The sequence below is a fragment of the Halichoerus grypus genome, chromosome 9 (assembly GCF_964656455.1).
Source record: "Halichoerus grypus chromosome 9, mHalGry1.hap1.1, whole genome shotgun sequence".
In the NCBI taxonomy this organism is placed as follows: Eukaryota; Metazoa; Chordata; class Mammalia; order Carnivora; family Phocidae; genus Halichoerus; species Halichoerus grypus.
In genome coordinates, this window is record NC_135720.1 from 13,075,120 (window position 1) to 13,090,531 (window position 15,412).

General features: G+C 37.6%; 1 protein-coding gene and 1 non-coding gene across 7 annotated transcripts in view; both read left to right on the forward strand.

Annotated features, from left to right (window-relative positions):
- IPCEF1 (interaction protein for cytohesin exchange factors 1) overlaps nucleotides 1-15,412 on the forward strand; it is a 172,636-nt gene that overhangs the window by 145,103 nt on the left and 12,121 nt on the right. For all 6 annotated transcript variants that reach the window (XM_078054554.1, XM_036100227.2, XM_036100229.2 and 3 more), the window contains one exon: nucleotides 12,991-13,184. In XM_078054554.1, the coding sequence (XP_077910680.1) occupies nucleotides 12,991-13,184 (194 nt within the window). The remainder of the gene's footprint in view (nucleotides 1-12,990; nucleotides 13,185-15,412) is intronic.
- LOC118540889 (U6 spliceosomal RNA) lies at nucleotides 3,039-3,140 on the forward strand. The gene has a single exon (XR_004919857.1). It is a non-coding gene; the product is annotated as a U6 spliceosomal RNA (small nuclear RNA).

Consider the following 15,412-nt stretch of genomic DNA (forward strand, 5'->3'; position numbering starts at 1 on the left):
TTGTTCAGGGTGTTTTTATGACAGGGATTGAAGTGTCGACATGGTCCAAGAGAGGAGTTAGGATTTTAGGTTAAGTCCCAGTCTCAGGATGCATTTGCTAGAGAAAGAGGCTTTTCTCCTAGAAAAGATTCTTAGAGGTTAATAACTGAGTCCTGAAACAAGTAGGCAGCATGCGTTACAGCCTTCTTTCTATTTCAACAATGAGAGAAATGTCTTGCAGTTATGCAGTTAAAATTGTGGTTGCTAGAATTTTATACTGAATTTAAATAGCCTTTTAGACATCTCTTCTCTGCCGCATAAGCTAATAATAAAAAAATGCGGCAGGGTGTTAATTGCATCCCATTGCCTTTCCACATTGGGAGTTCCAGAGTTCCATAGCTCTCTAGATTCTTCACTGAGTCTTTCCTCAAAGCACAGTGGGAAAAGAGGTGATGGGGATAGTGGAATATTCATCTCAGGTCAATTTTACCTTATACTGTTTCCTTCTTCTGTGAGAGGTTATTTGGTCTGTTACTTATGCCTAGATGATAATGACTCCCATGTATGTCTCTATTTACATTACGCTGACAATGTGGAGACAATTTTATTTTTGCTTACTCCATGAATGGAGTGACCATACCCTGGATGCTAGAAAGCTGAAAAACCACTAGTGAGACTAATACTCTATGTAAATAAGCAGTCAAGTACAAGTCCAGTCAGAATCAATCTAGGAATCATGTTGAATAAAAAGAGTTGTTAATGAGGAAATAAGCATACTGGAATATGCATGACATCTTAAGACATAAGATGTGACATAAATGAGCCAGATTTTAAGAGTTAGCAAATATTACCAAAAATTGTACATAATCTGAGTACAAACAGGATAGATGCTATATTATTTTAGCTAACTAATTCAGATGCTGTTGTAGGAATTACGCAGCATGTCTCTTTAGGAAGCAAGAAGATAAAAAAAAAAAAAGTTGAATACTGAAGTCCATTCAATTTAATCTTGTTTTTTTGAGTACCTAACATGTACTCATGTACTCAGTCCTAACAAGAAGATACAGATGAACAAGATACAACTTCTGGACTAAAAAATTTTAAGATCTTAATGGGGAGAGTGGGAGGAATAAGACTCATTTAACAAAAGCAAGCAGAGTAAAGTAAGTGCTACAGAAAGATAGAAGGTACTCGAGGTATTTAAAGGCGAGCAGGAACTCAAAATATGGAAAATCACATCTAAGTAATCTGTGATCCAAGTGGGAGGATCTGCACACAGAGAGGGGAGCCGTGGAAAAGAGGGATGGAAAAGAAATTTGAGTGATGTTGAATGCTGGGTTAGTTGTTAGTTTATTTCAGTAGATAATGGATGACCATTTTTAATCAGGGTACTCATATAATTGATGATATACTTTTTTTTAAAAATTATTGATCATAATTTGTTTTAAAGTCATGAAAAGCCAGCAAGAGTCAGGCTGGACAAATACCTGAGATATGCTATATTTTAGAAAAATTATGTCGCTCTAGAATGTGGGGTAGAAGCATATAAGGGGACAAAGGAAATCAGAAGAGTTAGGAAACTTTTGTGGTAGCTGGGGTGGCGGTGGATAGAGGAAGCAAAAGAGAGACTGGAGGGCTTCCATAGCACGCCTATCAAGGTGAGGACTGATCTTAGTCTTTGTACCTCTATTACTTAATTTAGTCCCTAGAAGGTTTCCCAGTGATCCTATTTTTTGAACTATAATTTGAGAAGGGATCTCAAAATAGAAGTAAATATTTACTATCGGGAAAATCCTGAATCTATAATTGTTGACCTCAGTGGCATTGCTCTGAAGCATAGATGATCCACTACCTTCTTTATCTGCTCCATACCCAGTGGCTAACGATCCCTAGAAGATGTCGTGAAATAATACTGATTAGGTTACCTGCAAATTTGTGCAATGTAACTAGTCCATTTTATTTATGATTATAAGCATCTAAGTTATTTTTTAGTGAATATTCATTACCTGATGTGATTAAAGAGATTCTTTCCCCAGTGACTTGTATTGCCACATTTACAGTATCAAAATTCATATATATAGGCTTATTTCTGCAATCTCTGTAGTCTTTTATTGACGTTTTATCATCTATTTTGTCAGTATAGTAGATTCTACGTTTATAACATGCTTTATTATTCAGTAGAACATTACTCTCTTTGGCACTATCTTCAGGTAAATTTTTGGATTTGATTTTCAAGTTTAATTTTAAAAATCACATTTGGATTTTGATTAAAATTTTCTTGAATTTGTCTAGATTAATTTGATGAGAACTGCTATCTTTAAAGCATTGAGTCATTTCATCTACGAACATGGTATATTTCTCCTTCAGTTCTCATTTTATGATTTTAAGTACAGTTTTCTTCTTATAAGTGTAGCATATATCTTATTAAGTTTGTTCTTACACGTTTTATAATTTTTCTTGCATTTGTGAATGGAATCTTTTAATTCCATTATATTTTATGATTATTATTGCTGATGTGAAAATAGAAGGCTTTTTTTTCCCACATTTGTCTTATACTAGTCACCCTACCTTATAGTTGGAATTTGTTTTGTTTCTAGATAAGCTATCCTAGCTTTATGTAATGGCCATTTTAGCTTGTCCTCTCTAATATTTATGCTTAATTTCTTTTTCTTACTTGTGTGATCAGAATTTGCCTGAAGTTTATTTGCTCTTTTACTCTAAAAAATAGTCTTTGGCATTATTGGTTGCACATTATTTTATTATCCAGTTAATAAAATTCTGCTTTATCTTTATGAATTCTTTCATTTTATTTAGAATTATTTTGTTGGACTTTTGCTAGCTCCTTAAATTAATTGCCTAGTTGATTCACTTTCATATCTTTTTCCTAGTAAATATGTGCAGGTTCTGCATACCTCTTTGACTAGGACTTGCAGTTTGTGTTATGTAATACTTTCACTGCTGGCCATTTGCAAACAGTAAGGTTTAAGAGTAATTTAACTTTTAATTTCTTCTGTAACCAAACCTAGTTTTAGAAGAATGCTTTTAAATTTCAAAATGAATGCTCACTTCAGCAGCACATGCTGAAAATTGAAACGATACAGAGATTAGCATGGTCCCCACACAGGGATAACATACAAATTCATGAAGCATTCCATATTTTTGTTAACTGGAATTAAAATGAAAACTTAAACACACACACAATATTTAAAAATATTTCAAAGTGAATATGTTTTCAGCTGTCTGCATGGGATTCACAAAAGGTCAGTGACAAAAGGTCAATGACATACTTTAAGGAACCATGATCTTTATAGAAAAAGATTGTAAGTTTCTTCATTGACAACAGCTATGGCAATCTCTCTTAGCAGTATGGTTACACAAAACTGAAGGTGACTTCCCCTTGTGATCTACAAGTCTTCTCGAGAACAGACTTCTACAGTGTACACCATTTGTTCTGGGAAGATTCCTGTGTAGTTTTTTGAAATGCTTCTATCCTCATGGTCTCAGATTCATTTTTTTTGTCTTTATAATTATATTCCTGGCCCTTTTTGACTATTCTGGAGTTGTTTCTCTATTCATCAAGAGCAAGGAACTGTGAAGATACCCGCACATGTCTGAATTTGTAGCTAGAAAGGACAATTCGAAGGTCAGTTTTCCAGGGAGACCCTTCTCATCAGGATAATGTCTTAAGCCTTTGAGGTCTATTCCTGCACTATCCTTTTGTTTTTAAGTTCTAATTTCTCTCCCTACAATGTTATGCTGTCCTAAATAAAGCCAAAGCAAATAAGGTTCTATCTTCCTCAAACTACACAACTATAGTAGGCAGAAGATTGAAAAATAATTTTTTTAGTAGACTTTTGTCTTTCTTGAAGTAATTTTAGGTTCAGAGCAAAATTGAGAGAAGGTACAGAGATTTCCCATCTGTCTCCATCCCTATACATGCATAGTCTCCTCCATTAGCAACATTCCCTCCACCAGAGTAGGATATTGTTACAACTGATGAACCTACACTGACACATCATTATCAGCCAAAGTTCATAGTTTACATTAGGGTTCCCTCTTGGTTGTGTATTCTGTGGGTTTGAACAAATGCATAATGACATGTATCCATCATTATGGTATCATATCGAGTATTTTCACTGCCATAAAAATCCTCTGTACCCCTCCTATTCAGCCTGCCCTCCCCCTTACCCCATTGGCAGTCACTGACCTTTTTACTATCTTCATAGTTTTGCCTTTTCAGAATGTCATATAATGTAATCTGCAAACAAAGGCAGTTTTATTTCTTCCTTCCCAATCTGTATACCTTCTTTTTCCTTTTTTTGTTGCATTAGCTAGTATTTTCAGTACAGTGTTGAAAAGGAGTGGTGAGAGGACCTCCTTGCCTTGTTACCGATCTTAGTGGGAAAGCTTCAAGTTACTCACCATTTATGAAGTTGGCTGTAGGATTTGTAGATCTTTTGCATCAAGTTGAGAAGGTTCTCTCCTATTCCTGTTTACTGAGAGTTTTTATCATAAATGGGCCATAGATTTTTCAAGTGCTTTTTCTGTATCTATTGATAGGATCATGTGATTTTTTTTTTCTTCTTTAGTCTGTTGATGTAATGGATTACATTAATTAATTTTTGGATATTGAATCAGCCTCACATGCCTGGGATAAATCCCACTTGCTTGTGGTATATAATTTTTTTATACATTGTTGGATTCAATTTGCTAATATTTTGTTGAGGACTTTTATATCTATGTTCATTGAGACATGTTGGTCTATAGTTTTCTTTTCTTGTAATGTATTTGGTTTTGGTAGTAGAGCAATTCTGGCGTCATAGAATGAGTGAGGAAGTGTTTCCTCTGCTTCTGTCTTCTGAAAGAAATTGTAGATAATTGGTATAATTTCTTTCTTAAATGTTTGATAGAATTCACCAATGAATCCATCTGGGCCTAGTGCTTTCTGTTTTGGAAGGTTATTAATGTTTCAACTTTTTAAATAGAGATAGACCTGTTCGTATTATCTATTTCTTCTCATGTTAGTTATGACAGATTGTGTCTTTCAAGGAACTGGTCCATTTCAGCTAGGTTATCTAATAATATTTCTTCATTATCCTTTTGGTGTCCAGTGGGATCTATAGTGATGTCCCCCTTTTTCATTTCTGGTGTTAGTAAATTGTGTCCTCTTTTTTTTCTTAACTAGTTAAATAATACATATTTTTACTTTTGGCCTATCTAGATACTTGGAATTTAATAAGTATAATTTACTTATTGAATTTTTAATACTCTGATTCCAAAATTAGCTCATTGTGCTTATTTGATAGAAGGATAGGTGAAGGGGATAATAATGAGATAAAGAATGAACATTTTGACCAAATAATGAATGTTTAGCAAATATTTATTGAGAATCTACTATCTTCCTGGCACAATTGGCATTTGGAGATACGTGAGTGAATAATAACAGAGGCAACAGCCCTCTTGCATAGAATTTACAATCTGGTGTATATATTATGTCAGGGTAGGGAGACAATTAGGTAAATATAAGAATAGGATGATTTCTGGTAGTGAATAAGTTCTATACAGGAAATAAGGTAGGAGTATATAATAATGGGGGGTTGGAGGAAGGATCTTGATTTAGATGACTGGTTGGGGAGGACCTCCCAGGAAAAGGTGATCTGAGAGCCAAATGGCACAAAGCAACCTACACATGAAAACAATAGTTGGCAAAGTGTCCCAGCCAGAGAGAAAATAAGATGCAAGGGCTCTAGGACTAGAATAAGTTTTGCAGTTCAGGAAACAGAAAGAAATCCAGTGTGGCTAGTATAGAGTGGTCAGGGGAAGCTCAGGAAGGGATTGGAGAAGTGGGTAGTAGCTGGCTTATGTTGCAACTAGTGGGTCCCGTAAGGTGTTTGGATTTTGTTCTAAGTGCAACGGGATGATCTTGGAAGCTGGGGAATGTTATGGTGTGCCTTATGTTTTAAAAAGATTACTTCACTATATGGAAAATGGGTATTAGGAATCTGTAGTAGACCACGTATCTAGTTGTTGAAATATGTCAACAGTGAAATGATGGGTGCTTGGACTAAGTTGATAGCAGTGGAGTGGGTCAGGGGGCAGAAAAAATATACATATGGGATATATCATACACATAAAATGTAAGCGTATAAACATTATAAAAGATTCTTGCCTATTTAGTCTATCCCTAGTCTCTAAAAACACTGCCTTAGCACACAGTGAACATTCAAAGAGTATTTGATGGATGAATTGAGTAAATGAATGGATCAGATGTGCAAGGGAAAGAGAGGAATCAAGGATGAGTTATAAGTTTTCCAGCACATTCAGTCTCTTGTATTACAAAATATAATTGCAACTCTTAGGGATTGGTATCATTTCCTGGGAAAAGGTTTGCTAGTAGGGATTTAATGCCATAATTAAATACATAACTCTAAATATGTACACTGTGGATTTCCTATAAGGCAAAACGAAGGATGTTTTACAAGTAATTATAGATCACACCAGACTATAATCATTGAGATAAGGAAAAGAGAGTGTCATCTTAAAAAGGTAAGAGCATTTATCTGCTCCAAACCTTTGTTTTCTGCTTAGTGAAATAGGTTAACTTCTTCCTTTCTCTTGCCTCCCCTTCCCTCCTTCTGCATCTTCCATTTTTATATTTTGTGCTCATTTGTCTCCATCATGGACCCACATGGTAGATGGACTCAGCAGTTTATGGAGCCAAGGTTGACATATTTATCTACAGTACACTGGATTTGGATCCTTGAATTTAGGCAATTTTCTGGCTATTTTCCCCTTTTAAATTCGCACTCAACCTCTACCTTGCAAGTATATTTTAAAAAGAAAAAAAAATCTAAGGAAATGCCTTTTTTTGTGTGTTTGCTAATGTTTTTTGTTTTCTTAGGATGTGAGCAGATACAGAAATTTTATGTCTACATTAAATATTTCACCTAATCCTAGGTGCTCATGTGATTGGACTAATACATTTTAAAAACAAATGGAATATTTGTTTTAAGAATGTAGAGCTGCTTATCAGATACTTGGACCACGGACTCAACCTAAGATTATTTCTAAAAATCACTGCCATAAGATACAATAATAATAAAAAAGAACAACATTAAAGATTGCCCAATAGACTAGGTTTGTTCTTATTAATAAAAGCAATAATATGGTAGAAGAGTATTGAGTCAGCTTCCTTAATAGAAACATCAAATACCCAGGAGAAGAAAAGTATATGATTCTGGTGGAGAAGGTAAATCTAATACAAAAAAATGAGGGAAATCAAAATGAAACTACTCTCTCTCAGACTTGAAAGAGTACAAGTACTGGCTTTGTACTTGGATGCTTTGTCTTGCTCAATCTGATTTCGAATAGAATTTATTTTACCGGCCATCTTTTTTTTTTTTTTTTTTTTTGGTTTTAATCCCCTCTTTCCCAGCTAGTATTCTTCGAACGTTTTATTCTCCATTTCTAAGCTCTTCTATCTTTGCTTTACACAGAGCCCAACCTACCATGACCATGACTCAGGTTCTGCTCCTGATTGGAACTAGATTATCCCCAGGTGCCCAGTACAAATGCCAAGCAGAGAATCTGATTATCCAGCCTGTCTCCTAGGTTGCTGGCCAGCTTATGAATTTCCTGGTCTGGTGCCCTACGGCCCTGTGAGAACGGAGTTTGCCATGTAAAACCTGGCTACTTCATAAACAGAGGCTCTGGGTGGGGATTTTTCCCTTGGAAGACAGAAGAGTGGGAATAGGGCTCTGAGCCTTGGTCTGTCTGGTCCACGTGGCTATCATCTCAATCACTGTCTATTGCTTGATTTGAAGTTTTTCTTCATTGGGCTTTATTCAAAAGACAGTTCATCAAATATATTTATAGTATAGCATAGTGTTTGAGGCTGTGGGTTTTGAGTCATAACCTATGTCTGTCTCCTTGTGGGTTTGGTCAAAGTTTTTAATGTTCCAACAGTCTCTCCCTTCTATCAGGGCAAATGACACTTTTTTCATAGGGTTGTTTCAAAGATAATGAGGTCATGTTGGTACAGTAGTTAATATGGTACCTTTTACATCCTAAAAACTCAATACCTAATGGCTGTCTCCACCAGCAGCAAGAACAGACTGTCTCTCAAAATTCTGCCATGGGAATGTTCTTGATCAGTAGTATCCTTATTGTTAAAATGAATTATCCAGATTTGTCTTAGTTACATGATTCAAATTTGTCTGTCAGTATCATTCTAAGTCTTGCTTAGAATTGCTATGTTGGAGAGTCGTCAGAATCACTAATTAGAGGAAGCCTGTTAAAGTTTTTGAATCTCTTGGCATCAGGTGTTCTATTAAATAACATTTGCAAAGTCTTAATAGCTACACATAATGTCGAAATGGCTATGTAGTTATCTTTTTGCGATAAGTGCCTTCCGTGGTCTTTTCCTTTCTCAAATACTTGGAACGTCCCACATAAAGCAGGGAATACTGTTTTCTACGTAAACCTCCCCAAGTATTTCATGTTTGGGAGCTAACCTTGTCTTCCTTGGGACATTATGTAGACTTTTTCAGTCTCAAACAGGGTTCCTTTCAAATTCTGATATGAAATATGGCCTGTGAATTTCCTTCGGCACTTATGTTCTAAATAGAAAATAAAAACCACATTCTAGAAAGCACAAGGAAATACCAAAAATAAGATAGTGGGGGAGGCAAAGTTGAAAATACTGCATTTAAAGAGATAATCTGCATACAGTGTTCTCGACAGCCAAATTCTGGGCCTACGGGAGCATGCCTGCCCTGTCAGAGGCAGACAATAGGGTGGGTTACGTGGGAGGATGGCAAGGAAGCAACACATTCATCTGGCATAATCTTGGAAAAGAGTGAACTTCTAACCATTAGTTAAAATGTTGTTTTGCCTCATTTGCTAAAGTCACCAAAAAAGATCCTATTAAAAATTCAGTTTGTTTCTTGAGTCTGTCTCTGCATTACATTGACCTAAGTTTAAAGAAAGTTTACTAGTTGGACTCCTGAGACATCCTGAGCTAGCCTAACAGGTGTAAAGGGTCACAGAGAAAGTAGGTGCTGCTTTATGGATGAGTCTCTACTTTTTAATTGTAACTCCAGGCCCTTTCTCTTCCAGTGAGTTGCAGCTGGTATTGCATGACAAATCGGACAGGCTAGTCTTGCTATATGAAGCATGGTCCATGGGCCAGCAGTTCCAGTATCTCCTAAGAGCTTGTTAATAATTTAGAAGCTCAGAGCCATCCTAGACTGGCTGAGTCAGATTCTGCATTTTAATAGGAGCCCTGGGTTATTGTTCACCTATTAAAATTTGAGAAGACTGGTCTACAAACGCATGGGCCTGCATGGTATGGAATTGAACTTCTATTCCTAATTCCATCACTGATTTACATTTTAGGAAGATCACTTACTGTTTTTCAAGAATCTCCATTTTTTCTCCTCCATAAAATAAAAATAGTTTTCATCTTCCTTGGCAAAGCCTTGGGAACTAGTTGAGGTAGTTTGTAAAGTGCGTTATGTGGTGGAGGGAGTGAAAGTCCTGTTATTTTATGCAAGAAGACTGAGACTCTTGAGAAGAAGGCTAGCAATTGCATTGGAAACACTTGACTGTCAGACAGAATTCATTTCTTCTGCTGGAGAAGACAAGGGAGGCGGAAATGATGAACTTGGCTTCTCTTTCTAGTGCGAGACAGACCAGCGGTCTTTACTGGCAATCTTTTTTTTCCTTGCTCCTTCCACAATCTGGTAAAATACAATAAATAACCTAGTGCTTCCTAATATGATATTATAATGTAGAACAATATTTACATAAAAACATGAAAAGGAGATTTTAAAACATTACTTTATGCAGAAGCCCCATAAAGGCACGGGGTTAACACACCACCACTACCCTCTCTGGAGGGTTTGGGAAGACTCTCACCTGTGCTCTGGGGTCAGGTGTAAGTTGTATTTTGCTGTGTGCTTTTGTTGTCCTATGAATTCTGTTTATCATCTGCTTTCATTGTTATTGGATGTTCATTTTATGGCCCCGTGAAGACCTAAGCACCAGCTGTTAACAGCAGTAAAAATAATACAAAGCTCCTAGTTGGGTCATGGACATGGTTGGATCACAGGTATGTCCCCTGAGTATTTAGCGGTATATTGTACATCTCTCTCAGATTATGACACAAAAAAACCAATAGGGATATTTTCTTGACTCCTAACATCACCATTTATTATTTTATTGTCCTTATGTTTATGGGCAATTCTGGAATCCTGTTATTAGAGGTCAGACGTATGTATAGTTTTTCAGTTTCAGGTTTCCCCTGAGAAGGGATGGATGGCTAGAGGCAAGAACACAGCAAGAACATTTTCCTTTCAGGTTTCCCTCCATTTCCCTAACAGCTTTAACCTTATCTGTGCATACTTGCTCCTTCCCATTATCTCCAGTTTCTAAATGAATTCAAATAGAAAGTGTTTTTTGAACATTATTTGGTCATATTTTAGGTGAATTCTGCATTAACGTTCAGTAATCCCAACAGGTCCACTTTACCTCTGTGTTAATTTCAAAGTTCCACTATTTCTTGGGGGACTGGAAGATCAAGTTACACATGCAACACACACACACACACACACACACACACACACACACAGCACACATACATACCACACACACCACACATACATACCGCACACACCACACATGCATACCACATGCAAACACACCACACTACACACAACACATACCACACACACATACCTCATACTACATACACCCCACACTACACACACACTACACAACACACACACATAGACACCACACACACATAGACACACACACACACATAGACACACACATTCTCATGATTAATGCCCCGAATTTAAGTCAGGGAAAGGAATGTGTATGGGGGAGGAAGATAATTTCTGATATTTTTAACAGCTCCATTTTACATTCTTACCAGCAATGTATAAGGGTTCCAATTTCTCCATATCTTTGCCTACACTTACTACTTTAGCCATCCTGATTGGTGCAAAGTAGTATCTCATTGTGGTTTTGATTTGTATTTATCTAATGACTAATGATGTTGAGCATCTTTTCATGTTGAGAAAAACTCACTTTTGATATGTGTACACAGTCTGAGCCAAAAAGTCTAATTGTGTTCAAATGCAGTTTTGAATATCTCCTCCTTTTTGGAGTCTGCTTTGGTTGAGAGCAAAGGGGTTTACTGACCAATACTTTAAGTTAGTCATAAAGTTAGTTCAATATCTTCGCCCTCTATTTTATGAAAAAATATTGGGAACACCCGTGGTAGCTTTCTGGCAGTAGAAAAGGAAAAATTAATTATTGCTTAAAGATTTCTATTCTTACTAGAGTAAACTGTAAAGTAAGTCAAGTTTACTTGATTTTGACGCTCTTATATTAATATTGTATGCTTTTCTCTCCCCTTTAGAGAGGTCCATTTTTTTCAGTTCTTCCTAATGCCATACTTTTTAGATGGCCCTCTATCAAGCTTGTTCTCAGGATAAGAGGTGAAATACATAGACACTAAAAAGTACATGGTGGAAAAAGAAATCTCGCTATGCATCTTTATTAAAATTATTTTCAGGGAATGAAGGAAGAAAGGACCAAAGTTCTGGGTGGGATATTAAAGTGATATCGAGAGATGAAGATTTTTCTTTGGGTAACCTATATCATTTGGGGTCCTTTCAATTGTATGTGACTGAAATCTACAATGAGAGTAGTTTAACAAAGGCAACATATTGGCTCCCACTAGCTGCAAGGTCTCCAACAGAATCACCAAGATCCATGTTTCAGCTGTATCTTGTAGATTGGCTCCATTCTTATGATTCTTGGGGTGATCCCTGGAAGCTTCTAGCTCACATCATCAAATGATTAGGAAAAAAGAGAGATTGGTTCCCTGATACCCCAACCAAAGTCTCAGAACTGAGTCTTCCTGGCCCCATTAGCCTGACCTGAGACACATGCTCATCCCTGAATCAATGACTGTAGCCAGCATGGTGGAACTTCCATTAGCTTAGCCTAGTTCACGTGGTCCCCTCTGGATTCTGTGTGATGTCACTTCACTGGAAGCATTTGGGCTGAGGCTAGCAAGTTGTGGTTAAGAAGTGGGGGTGGAAATATGTGACAGCATGAGGAATGATCATTATTTCCTCAAAGCCACAAAGATCACATGGGGATTCCTTCTCTGAAAGGGCAGTTCTAAGAAGGACATTAAAAACTCATCAGAGGCAATGGTTCTCAAGCTTTAGGTTATGTATTAGTTTGCTAGGGTTTGTTTGTCCCACCACTGTATTTTAGAAGCAGATAACTTGTTTCACAGGTTTACAGATGGAGAGGAATTTTGCCATAGGATGAATCATTCTCTGAGTCTCACCGATACCACATTTAGATGATATTTGGATTAGATTTTGGATTTAGAATTGATGTTGCAATGGGTTAAGACTCTTAGAGTTGTTGGGATGGGGTGAATGAATTTTACATGAGAGAAGGGCATGAATTTGGAGGGAGCTAGATGGTGTATTATTATGGGTTCAATTGTGTCATTCCAAAATTCGCATGTTGAAACCCTAGTTCCGAAGTACCTTAGAATGTGACCTTATTAGAAATGAAGTTGTTGCAGATGTAATTAGTTAAGAGATGTCAGGAAGGTGAGCCCCTAATCCAATACAACTGGTATCCTTATAAAAGAGGGAAATTTGGACACAGAGACATACAAGGAAAACACCCCATGAAGATTGGAGTTTTGCTGCCACAAACCAAGGAACTACCAAAATCTAGGAGAGAGGCCGGGAACAGGTTCTTCCCTAGTGCCTTCAAAGGGAACATGGCCCTGTCCTAACAAAATACCATAAACTAGTGGCTTTGACAACAAAAATTCATTGTCTCACAGTTCTGGAAGTTAGAAGCGTGAGATCAAGGTGTCAGCAGGGCTTGTGTTAGGATCACAGCGTCTAATGATCTCAACTTGATTTTAACTGGGTTTATTGTTATTGCTTTTTTTTATTTTAATAGAAGAAACAAAATTATCTGAAGATGATGAAATGGAGAAACTCTACAAATCGTTAGAACAAGCTAGTCTCTCTCCTCTTGGGGACCGTCGACCTTCAACCAAAAAGGAGTTGAGAAAATCCTTTGTTAAGCGATGTAAGAATCCATCCATAAATGAGAAACTTCACAAAATCCGAACCTTGAATAGCACATTGAAGGTAAAAAAATTTCAGATTGTGGATGAACTCTGTGAATATGGGGCAAGGCTGTTTCTGCAGAGAGATTCATGCTCACCAGTGTGTTTGTATGGGTGGAGGGAGGGCAGTAAAACCAAATATAATCATCTGTAGGGTCAGATGACCTTTGGCATCCTTAAAGCACTGGCTCATTCACACAGTAGCACCCATTGCACTTTCCTACAATAGGCCTTGATTTTTACATTCACTTTGGTATAAAAGTTCAAATGCTAAACTCCTAGACCCTTTACCTAGCACAGTAGATGATAATGAGGGCTTAAGATAGTCAGCTTGTGAGAATAAACAGTAAAATTAAATAAGATCTTGGAATTTCACCTGAGTCATTAAAGAGTGCCATTCTTCTCCTACTACATCCAGAAGAAAATCTTTAGATTTCAGATAGAGCCAAGACTTCGTGATTCTCAGCCCCAGGCTCTGGAGCCAGGAAACACCATGAGAGATGGGCATGGGAAGTGTCCCGTAGATTGTAAGGCCAGCAGATGTTTTCACAATGGGAATGGGGGACAGGGTACAAAACGTACTGAGGCTATTTTCAGGGCCTCCTGAACTAAAATGGTTCTTCATAACAAAAGCAACTTGATTTCACATGTAGACTGTAGCATGAACAAGAGGGGCCCAGGATACTTTGTAAAATAGTCCCAAATTAGCAGAAAATTTATAGATTCTGAAAAGCCTTGATAGATTCTGCAGTTTAATTTTGATTTGTGTATGTTCTTTTGCATCAAGAATTTGAGTCTCTTTCCAGGAAGAAATACCAGCAATCAAAGGACAAGGCTACAAAGAAATGGCTGAGTGACTCTTAGTCAGATGTCCCTGTTAGTCCGTAGAATAGCTAAGCACTCCCAAAAGGCTGCAAAAATGAGGCTGAAAAAGAAAAGGCACAGGAGTATTTTAATTATACGAAGAAAACCAAAATGTAAAGAAATTCTCCAATGTTGAATGATGAAAGACATCAGTAGCACTCCTGTAAAAGCCAAATATATTATATTCCATGATATGTATGAAGTTGATAAATACGTTTAGTCATTCAATGTAATATACCATAGTATGTTGGGATTTTTCTATCTTATTTGTAATAACTGATGTAAGTGAATACATTTTTCATTAGACAAATATTTCCTGAATCTTACTATGTTCCAGACTCTATTTTTGGGCATTGGGAGCATTGAGTGCACCCCACCGGATGGTGGAAATAGAGAGGAAAACAGAATGCAGTGTGTTGAGAGGTGTAGCTGATACAAGCTTGGGTGCTTTGGTAGCCTGGAGGAGGGACATGGCTGCTTGTCTGAGGCCACTGGGGACAAAGTCATGGAAGTGCTGACAACTGGCCCATGAGTAAGAGATGAAGAATATTGGGGTGAGAAGAAAGGACTTTCATGGAGGAGGAACTGGTCTAAGATGAATGTGTCAGGGGAGGATACATTGCAGCCCACGTTGGGAGAAACAAGGAACAGGATAAGGAGAGGATGGGCAGTTCAGGCCATTTCTAGAAGGAGAAAGACTACTGTTTTAGCTTTCCACAGAATAGCAACTCAAAACTCTATAGACTGTCACAACACCATGCCCTGACCTGGCCACTGGGAGGCCAGGTTTGCACAAAGAATTTTGGTTCTCTGTGACCTCCTGTTCTCTGTGCACTATGGCCATGGAATTTATGAATTCAGCAGCCTTTTGCTTTTCTCCCCATATATTAGTTGTCTATTGTGAGGTAACAAAATACCCCCAAAATTAGCAACTACAAACAATGAACACTTGTTCACTGTGTCTGTGGATCAGGAATCTCTTGATGTGGTTTGGCTGGATGCTTCTCCAGGTCTCCCACAGGCTGCAGTCCTGGCATCAGTTGGGCCTGCATTCATTCCTCTACTGGGGAAGGTGTGCTTCCAGGCTGTGTCATTGACTGGTTGGTAGGATTCAGTTCATTGCAGGTTGTTGGACTGAGGTCCCAGTTTTTCTCCCAGTTCCTTGTCCTGTGGATATACGGTAGCTTCTCCGATGGAAGTTGGCTTTCCTCAGAGTGAGTAAGACAGCAACAGGGAGTGAACAAGATGGATCAGACCTGTCTCAGGAGCAACACCACATTACAGTTACAATGTCCTATGCATTAGGAGCAAGACACTGGGTCAGCCCACGTTCAAGGAGGGGAATTACATAAAGGCGGGAATGCTGGGGAGCAGGGAGCATCAGGG